A 10637-nucleotide genomic window follows, 5' to 3' on the forward strand; every position below is an offset into this window, starting at 1 on the left:
AAAGATGAATGGAAGTAGATCTTTTCTTTTCTTACAAAATCGCAAAACTCTGCGAATTGTAGATGGCTATTTTCACGAAACTTATTTTAGTATGATTTGGAGCAATTCTAGTTGTTTCTAAAGTTTTTTGAATTAATGCAACTTGTTTCAATTTTCTTTTACAACCCCAAGTGTGAAACGTCACGTGACGTAGCGTCATGTGACATAAATTTTCGTCGTAATATTTTTATTAATATTGCTTTTAAATGAATTTTTAGCGAAAATAAAACATGTATTTTATGTAGAATATACTTTATGTTTTGACTTCAACGCCAATTCAGGGTGAATTTGTTGGAAATCTATGACTTATTATGTTTCAACTACATACGCCAAATTCGAACCAAATCGGACCATAAATACGGTTTTTCGAAATATCTCAACCTTGGCGCCACCTAGGAAGACCATTTTACGCAAAGATGGTTCTACTTACATAGCCAGTATATATTTTAAAAAGCAGACAAATTGGCCCGCAAATACGTTAGATATAAGACTTTTATTTTTTTTTGTCGTGGTGTACCTTCCGATGGAACCACCCATATGGTAGGCAATAATTTTCGCCTGTGAAGATGCGACGTTAGCTAGTCTTTCAGCGTTGTAAGGGGTAATACGGCTTTCCTACGGCACACACAGGACAAAAATTACGATTTAGGTGGACAAAAATAATTAACTAATAAAATTGATTTGGGGCGTGGGAAATTAAATTATATGATGGTTTTAAGCTATTTATGCAAAAATAACAGCATTAATAAAAATATAAATTTACCGAACCCTGCGAAAAATAGTTTTATCCATTTTGTTCTGAAACATGATATTAACATTTCGATATTTACTTGAATTAAATAATAGTAACAGAAAAATATTGTACAGGTTGACCGTGAACAACATGGGGGTTTCGTAGCAAATAAAAAATTTGGATATTCATCGTTTCGCTTTGTATTTTTATATTTTTTATTTGCCAATCAGCTGATGCGAATATATTATTTGGTAGCTGTAAACAAAATACAGTTACTCTTAAAGTGCTTCAGCGGTTCAAATTTTTTTTTTCTAAACAAATAAAAAAATATTTTTATAAAAATCAAATGAGGGTACTCCAGGTACTTTTTTATCATAATTACTGTTACACGTAAACTAATGGAAAAATAGAAACTTACTTGTAAAAAGTCCTTCCTTATTATTGTTAGATTTATTTATATAATGTAATTTCTATTAAGTAAACTTCAAGTCGAAATACATTACAGCCTAGAATACAACGATGGTAAAGTTTATTCAAGGCTAGTTCTTCAACTTAAAAACTTTGTACTCGGGATCAATTGGAAACAAATTTTCCACCATAAATTGCCAAAAATTAAAGGGTAAGTCCTAGCATCTACAGCCCAAGCTCTTTCATTTGACACCTCATTTTCGAAAATCGAACGAACGGTGCAGATTTGATGACATGGACAAAAAATGCCTTTGGGTGTTATATATATCAACGGTGGGCAAACGCGGCTCTTTGAGCCAAATGCGACTCTTTGCTCAGAAAAGTGCGGCTCTTTTTACTTTCTATTTGCTTAGAACATTTTGGCTCTTTTTACTTTTTAAAATAAATATCTCTTTGCTAGACATTATTTTTCTTACCCGGAATTCGAGAATGAAAATTAGCTTTCTGACTTAATGTTCTTCACCGATTTGATGAAACCGGGGCTGCCAGATGTTTAGAGTATAAAATCCGCACACAGACAAAAAGTGGTGGGTGAAAAATGCGTAAGCTCAAATTTGTTTGCCGAGAAAAAAAAAAATCGTTTGTACTGAGGTGAACACACGAATCGGACTTTTAATAACATCAAATAAAGCAGCACATATTTCCACTAGTCCTATTTATTGATTGCTTCACAGACAAGTTTATTATTTTTCTGACTAGAACTTTTTAACAAGCAGTGTGTTCTTAGTTTATGTACATGCAACAAAAGTTTTCAGGTAGGTTTTCGACCCTACAGAGTAACAATATAATGTTTGAAGCGATGGTTAAATTGGGAATAAAGAAAATTTAGATTTTGCGAAACAAAAATTCCCAAGAATCGAAGTCTACCACTAGATTGTTATACATAATTTTAAAGGCCTATAAATCTTCTCATATTTGATTTTTAAAATCGGGTGAAAAATAGTCAAGCTTTTAATAGATAAGTAGTCTCTCANTCGAAGTCTACCACTAGATTGTTATACATAATTTTAAAGGCCTATAAATCTTCTCATATTTGATTTTTAAAATCGGGTGAAAAATAGTCAAGCTTTTAATAGATAAGTAGTCTCTCATAGACAAAAATCGTACCTTTACGGCGGTGTAAATTTGAATCCGTTATGTCAATCCGTTTTATTTTAATCGGCAGTTGAATTACAGATTTTGAAAACACGGTTAAAATTAATTATTTCTTGCTATTCAGTTATTTCGTAATTAAAGAAATTTTTTCATTTGAAAAATTTTTTGATATAAAATAATTCGGTGGATTTCGTTGTTAAAAGCACCGTATTTTAATATAAGTTTTATAATCATGTCACCATTGGAAATGGAGAAAATTGCTTTCGAACACAGACCGTCTACAGACCGGCTTGCCGACATATAAAAATCCAGCTTGCATTTTTGACCGTCTGCAGACGCGATTGCCGGTTCGTAGGTCAACATTGTGTAAGAGAAAGCTGAAAATATGTGTAAGTATATCGGCGAGCCCGTCTCCAGACGGAAAAAGTTACTGTCACAGATCGAAATGGACATCATTTTTGGATTTCTCGTGCTAAATAAATTCACCCATTCCTGAATTTTTCAACTCATAAAAAAATTGGCCTACTAGAGGGTTAAGAAAAGCGGAGAAGAATTGGTGTTTTTGCAATGAAAAGTAGATAAGACTCTGGAAATGCAACATATGTAAAGATTTGCACTGCTTGAATTCAGGCAATATCTGCTGTTGAAAACAGCTGCGTGCCGTATATTTTCAATTTTTGGTACAACGTATAACTCTGAGTCTTTGCAAACACTCTACACTGAAATTCGTTAAGTCAAAGTACCTGTTGGATCACCCTAATAGCATTAATAGCAAATATTAAAAAACACTAATTTCATGAGTTAATAACCACCCGTAATGTACTTATAAACTAAAACACACTCATTGTAAACACACATATGTATACACATGTACACACGCCTAACGTTAAGAATCAACGTCTCATTGCACTCATTCTCAGTCTCACTTAATATTTTAGTTATGCATACATAAATTGAATTCTAATAAAACACAGCATATCGATCTCTCATTTGGAACGGGTCGCTTTTTATTGTCTTCGCTTTGGTACGTTGGATTTTGCTGACAGTTGCTAACACATAGGGCTGGTTTCTCCAACTCAACTTAACTTAGTTAAGCCAATTTTCTTGACTAAGTCAAGAATAAGCTGTGTAAAACGTAGGCTAACTTTTGACTTAAGTCCAAAAAGTGGCTAAACTAAGTTAAGTTGAGTTGGAGAAACCAGCCCATGGTGTCGCTAGTTTTCCACATCACATACGGACAAGCATATCTTTGCTCATTGCTGTTACAATTTATTCGCTGGCCAACATTTGCACACCCCCACTTCCTAAGTTTCGTGCTGGCAAAGAAAAATATCTTTGTATTAACATTTTGACGCCCAACGTGGGGCCCGTGTGCAATTTCATCGTGCAAATTTACTACTTCGATCCGAATTACCACAACGCATCCACATCTCATAATATTTTCGCAAAACCAAACATAGCCCGCAAGGTTTCAGTTCATCCGCCGCAATTGTGCTGTAAATTTCCCGCGGATCCCGTTGATCAAAAACACAATTTCGCTGCTGCACCGCATAGGTAGAGACATATGTACATATTTGCTGATCCATATACAAAAACATACATATGTAAGTAGAACATCTGAACATTCGAACCATTTGCTCACTGGAAATCGTACGTATACATAAAATCATTGCCTTTGTCACTGCCAACCTTTTTATTCTTTGCGTCTGCATTCACGTTCGCTGCTGCTGCTCTGCACTCATTGCATTGCACCTTTGACGACCACTGCGCTGCTTGCGTATACACCCACCCACGTCCAAGCTAACGTTGCTCTGCTTTTCGTCCCGCTATCTTCGCTTGTTTTGCTGCCTACGTCATTGGTTGACTAGCAGAATTCGTCCTCTTCGCTTACATTAGCATAACCCAGCAGATAACTTTACAATCACTCAGGTCGTATACCACGTCGCAGGTCACCATGTCACTAGACGAATGCAAACGCAAGCGCTCCAATATTAAACGTAATATTTCACGTATAAAATCTATTGTAGAGTCGATTCGAGAAACGGAGGACAAACCGCCGCACGCCGAGCTTCAATGTCGCTTAGGAATTTTGGAGTCCTACTTCAAACAAGCACTTTCAGTACAAGCTGACATCGAGGATTTGGATCCATCCGACAATGGTCGAGCCGACTTAGAGGACAGCTACGTAGCTGTAAAGCTCAGCATACAAGCACCACTTGGGGAGGATGGAAATACCACGGTGAACTACACTGAGACGGCTGCGTCAGCACCTGTGGTACCGACTTCACATCTACCAAGATTGTCGCTGCCTACATTCAGTGGAGACTACGCTGAGTATAAAAATTTTATAACGTCCTTCACTCAAATAAAAGCACGTGAGTCTAGACTATCGAATATAGAGCGGTTTAACTACCTTTTGTCCTGCTTGAAAGGCTCAGCTTTAGAAACTGTCAAGGCCTTTCAAGTAACTAGCGAGAATTACCCAAACGCGTTGGATAGACTCAAAGAACGATTCGATAATCCGACTTTGATATTTTTAGAAGGAATCGCTTCGCGTTTTACGCTCCAACCAGCTGAAAAATCGAACGCTCAGTAGTTGAGAAGTCTCGTAGACAAAGCATCCGCCATCTTTAGCTCGCTGGAGTCACTGGGCACAGGCTCTGATATTGCGCAAGCCATGTTGATCTACATCGTCATGGGCAAATGTGACCAGCAGACTCACAACAAATGGAATGAGTCCCTGGACTACAAATCGCTCCCAACTTGGTCTAAATGTACTCAAGTTTTAGATCGCCACTGTCAATTTTTACACTCATCTGATTCGTCAGTGAAACGCAAGTCGGAATCTGGCAAGCACAATCGTGCGACGAACCACAATCAACAATCATCATTTGCTGTAACCAATTCTAATTGTGTATTCTGTTCCAGCTCCAAGCATTAACTTACTGGTTGCCCTAAATTTAAGGAGATGACTTCAAATCAGCGCTTCGACACCACGAAAAAGTATGACCTTTGTATCAACTGCCTAAGTAATGGACATAGAATGGCTCAGTGTCCAGCAAAGCATCGATGTCGCACTTGCAACAAAGGCCATCACACGATGCTACATCATGGCAATTCATCTCAAGCCACTTCGGCGACACAGCAACCAGCGTTCACAACGCAGACTTATTCACTGGCGCATTCGTCGCAAGCTGCAACACATTCGCATATGGGAACGCCGGAATGCGGGCAAGTGATATTGGCAACGGCTATGGTTATCGTCAAGGATGCAACAAACTAGGCAGGGCTTTGCTAGACTCGTGCTCGCAAGTGAATTTCATCACGCATGACTTCGCCCAAAAACTTCGCCTTAGTCGCGAAAAACATCACGTTGGTATACGTAGCATTGGAAATTCGCTGACGAACCTAAAGGCACGCACAACTACGACTGTCAAGTCGCGGACTTCGGACTTCAGTCTGTCTCTACAATTCGGCATTATAACGAATGTCGCCTGCCAACCGGATGCTGAAATCGATACGTCGACGTGGAACCTTCCACGCAACACAACTTTGGCAGACGAGGAGTTCTTTAACCCTCGTCGTATCGATCTGCTCCTTGGAACAGAGGCATTTTTCGAAGCACTTGCAGTTGGTCAAATCCGGCTGGGAGCCAGTTTACCAACGCTGCAAAAAACGTTATTCGGCTGGATCGTTTCTGGCAGATATCAGCAACCACGTCAAGCGGATGCATCTACTTGCCTGATGTCATGTGAAGATTGTATCGATAAAAATATACAACATCTATGGGACCTCGAAACTATCACAACAGCAGTAAAACCCGTTCATCCTGAACACAGCATTTGCGAAGACCACTTTTTAGCTACCACGCATCAGGATGAAACAAGACGCATAATCGTAAGTCTGCCATTCAAGGACAACCCGACTTGTCTGGGAAACTCCTTCGAAATCGCTCGTCGCCGATTCATTTCGATCGAGAGACGTCTTTTAAAATCGCCTGACATCCGTTCGCAATATATTTCATTTATGGCCGAATACGAAAACCTCGGTCATATGTCCGTTGTGGCAAACCAAAATTTAGATGAGCCTCATTTTTACATACCTCATCATTGTGTCCTATAGCCGAACAGCGAATCAACAAAACTTCGTGTCGTGTTCGACGCCTCATGTAGGACGACATCGCACAAATCATTAAAAGATCTACTTTTAGTTGGACCAACAATTCAACAAGAGCTGTACATATTGTTGCTACGATTTCGCTTGTTTCGATACGCTATAACTGCAGACGTCACCAAGATGTACAGGCAAGTACTTTTGAACAATAATGATCGTAAATACCACTATATTCTTTGGCGAGCTTCTCCAGATCTGGAACTCCGCACATATCAACTAAATACCATCACATACGGAACGGCCTCGGCTCCATATCGTGCAGTGCGAAGCCTTCACTATTTAGCAGACAAGTGCATGGATGAGTTGCCAGTTGGTGCCTCGGTTGTGAAGTCGTCTTTCTATGTGGATGATATGCTTTGTGGAGCTGACAGCATTGATGCCTTGCGTACGGTAAAAAGCCAAGTTAGTGCAGTTCTCGAGAGAGGTAGCTTTCCATTGTCGAAATGGCACTCCAACCACGTAGACTTCAGGGAATGCCAAACATCAAAAGAGCTCAACTTCACAGAAGATTTAGTAACACTTGGTATCACATGGGATCAACTGGAAGATGTGTTCCTGTTTACATTTGCACCAAAGGAAATTCATACTGCGGTCACAAAACGCACGATCCTTTCGATCGCCTCATCACTCTTCGACCCGCTCGGATTGCTTGCACCTCTTCTGATCACATCCAAAATCGTACTCCAAGAACTGTGGCTTTTAAAGCTCGATTGGGACGAGTCCGTGCCACAAAACCTGCAACACGCTTGGAGCAAATGTCTCTCGGTTCGCTATCAACGCTCGCGGTGCCTCGTTATTGTCAACAGCCAAACGCATGCAATCTCCAAATTCACGGCTTTTGCGACGCATCGATTCGAGCATATGGTTGTTCTTTGTACTTGCGCACTGAAGGCACAGATGGAAATATTGCTGTTCACTTGCTGACATCGAAGTCACGATTGGCTCCTGTCAAAAAACAATCGCTTCCGAAACTCGAGCTTTGCGGAACGCATCTTCTTGCACAGTTGTACAATAAGGTAAAAACCATTTTCTCAGACAAACCCATTTCAGCATACTCTTGGACCGATTCGCAACTAGTGCTTCATTGGCTGCAACAGCACTCGGTCTCATTGTCAACGTTTGTAGGCAACAGGGTCTCCGACATACAGGAGCTGACAGCAAACGGATATTGGAGATTCGTACCGACTCAACAAAATCCCGCAGACTTGGTATCTCGTGGTTGTACTTCCACTGACTTGAAAGCATCGAACTGGTTTTCAGGCCCATGGTTTCTACGTGAAGACAAGTCGTCGTGGCCCGCCAAAAAGAGCAAACTTGACGTCGATATTAACGTAATAAACGCAGAAAAGAGAAAAAGCTTGTTTGCTGTTGTTGCAGAAACGAACTACATCCTGGATACTATTGAAAAAATCAGCTCATATATGCGCTGTCTACGACTCATTGCTCGGATGTTCAGGTTCAGTGACACATGCAGAAAAATTTCCAGATCAACGACTTTTTTGCCCACACCTCAGGAACCGCGACGTGCGTTACACTCTATCGTTTGGAATATTCAGCAACAACATTTCGTCGACGACTTCCATTTGCTAAGAAAAAATCTGCCACTAAAGAGCAACTTAAAATTTCTTACACCATTTTTAGACAACTCAAGCGGTTTCGAACTTATTAAGGTTGGTGGTCGCTTGGAGTATGCAGATCTGCCGGACTCTCAAAAGCATCCAGTCTTATTGCCCAGCAACTCGCAATTTGTGGCAAAACACCTTCGTCATTTACACCTGCAAAATTACCATGCAGGTCCTAAGGCATTAGTAGCTTTAATTCGCCTCGAATTCTGGATAGTTAACGCCAGGGATGTCGCTCGTCGTATTGTGCGCTCGTGTGTACATTGTGTCCGTTACAGACCAAAGCTGTTGCAGCAGGTCATGGGACCGCTACCGGCTGCTCGCCTCGCACCTGCCCGTCCATTTGAACTCTGCGGGGTCGACTTTTGTGGACCCATCAACACATACTTGAGCATTCGTGGAAAGCCACCGAACAAGTCGTATCTGGCTGTTTTCGTTTGCTTGCTGACCAAAGCAGTTCATATTGAGGTAGTCTCAGATTTGTCCACGAAGGCTTTTTAAATTCACTTAAACGCATGGGTAGTCGTCGGAAAATGCCTTGCGATATATTTTGCCATAATGCTACGAATTTTGTCGGAGCAGCCAATCACCTTAAAGAGCTTAAGCAATTTCTGTTTAATCCTGAGACACAAAATGAAATTTTCAAATTTTGTTCATCAGACTTTATCAATTTTCATTTTATTCCTCCCAGGGCACCTCACTTCGGCGGCCTCTGGGAAGCCGCTGTAAAGAGCGCAAAGGGTCTTCTTAATCGCAGACTGGCAAACACTAAACTAACATTTGGAGAGCTGAGCACCGTCGCTGCTGAAATAGAAGCAATACTCAACTCCCGTCCACTTTCGCCACTGTCGTCAGACCCAAATGATTTCGGAGCTCTGACTGCTGGACATTTTTTGGTTGGTGATTCACTACGAGGCCTACCTGAGCGTTCCCTGGAACATAAAAATATCTCCAGTCTAGATCATTTTGAGAGGATCACCTCAATTAAACAACGCTTTTGGCGTCGCTGGTCTGCAGACTACGTTAACGAACTGCGCGCACGGGTCAAATGGGCGACACCTACACTAAACCTCAAAGTTGGAGCCCTAGTAATAATTCATGACGACAACCTACCACCACAGCGCTGGAAACTTGGTCGCATCGAATCCACCGTGCTTGAGAGAGATGGTAAAGTTCGCGTTGTGCACCTTCGCACTGCTAATGGACATTGTTGCCGCCCGATACACAAATTAGCCCTCCTACCTGTATCTTGAAAGATGGTTCTTTCAACGGGGCCGGGATCTTGGATCACCCTAATAGCATTAATAGCAAATATTAAAAAACACTCATTTCATGAGTTAATAACCACCCGTAATGTACTTATAAACTAAAACACACTCATTGTGAACACACATATGTATACAAATGCACACACACCTAACGTTAAGAATCAACGTCTCATTGCACTCATTCTCAGTCTCACTTAATATTTTAGTTATGCATACATAAATTGAATTCTAATAAAACACAGCATATCGATCTCTCATTTGGAACGGGTCGCTTTTTATTGTCTTCGCTTTGGTACGTTGGATTTTGCTGACAGTTGCTAAGCTAGTTTTCCGCATCACATACGGACAAGCATATCTTTGCTCATTGCTGTTACAATTTATTCGCTGGCCAACATTTGCACACCCCCACTTCCTAAGTTTCGTGCTGGCAAAGAAAAATATCTTTGTATCAACAGTACCGTTCACAATTGATGAACCAACATTTAACTGAAGTGTTACGAACGGCTTTAACTGACCTAAAACCAGATTTTGAAAATTCGGCCAGTGATCTTTTGAATTTTCTTTAATATCTATCTTACGTGTATTAGAATAATAATAAAGTCAATGTTTTTAATTGCTAATAATAATTTTATTTAAAAATAAAATTTTTGTTTTTGTTGTTTTTTGTGGCTCTTTGTAGAATTTAGAATTTACATTTGGCTCTTTTCGGCCTCGCCCTTGCACAGCCCAGATATATATAGTTTTTTTTTGTAATTTTTCTTACTTCTTTTTCGCTCTGTAACTTTTTAAAGAACAAATAAAAAAGTGGTGTACATATATTGTACAATGGAGCGCATACGTAGTTGGCTAAATTTTGCAATTGCAGACGATGTGCTGATAAAAAAAATATGCATTTTTACTTTTGTGCACGCGCCGTAACCTTTTAAAGAATTTGTTTTTTTAACTATCTTCTAATGAGATCACATAAGCCTGCCACGTCTACATCGAATCTTTTAATGCTCCAGAACTCTGTAGAAGTTGTCCGATAATAATTTTAGGCACGCACCAGCTACAGTATATTTTAAAAACAGCGAGTGTCAGAATTTAAAAAAAGGAGTCACGCCATTTTGATTCTTCCTAACTCCTTTTATATTGCAAGCAAATACTTCTAACGGGCTGCATTCGATTCTTCTCTCCAAATACTACAAGTTAATTAATTGATTTTACATTCATAATCTACACAACACATGTAACCTGATT

General features: G+C 40.0%; 2 protein-coding genes across 2 annotated transcripts; both read left to right on the forward strand.

Moving 5' to 3' along the window:
* The first annotated feature begins 3905 nt into the window (after nt 1–3905).
* Nucleotides 3906–9398, forward strand: LOC108367720 (uncharacterized). The gene is made up of 2 exons (XM_017622408.1): nt 3906–3939; nt 8822–9398. Coding segments are annotated over exons 1-2 (564 nt in total). The 5' UTR covers nt 3906–3937; the 3' UTR covers nt 9384–9398.
* LOC108367719 (uncharacterized) lies at nt 6284–9138 on the forward strand. The gene is made up of 2 exons (XM_017622407.1): nt 6284–7471; nt 9060–9138. The coding sequence occupies exon 1, from the start codon at nt 6632–6634 to the stop codon at nt 7430–7432; it is 801 nt and encodes a 266-aa protein (XP_017477896.1). The 5' UTR covers nt 6284–6631; the 3' UTR covers nt 7433–7471; nt 9060–9138.
* Nucleotides 9399–10637: the final 1239 nt, after the last annotated feature.

Source organism: Rhagoletis zephyria, unplaced genomic scaffold (assembly GCF_001687245.7).
Source record: "Rhagoletis zephyria isolate East Lansing unplaced genomic scaffold, Rhagoletis_zephyria_1.1 Rzeph_scaffold_02788, whole genome shotgun sequence".
Lineage (NCBI taxonomy): Eukaryota > Metazoa > Arthropoda > Insecta > Diptera > Tephritidae > Rhagoletis > Rhagoletis zephyria.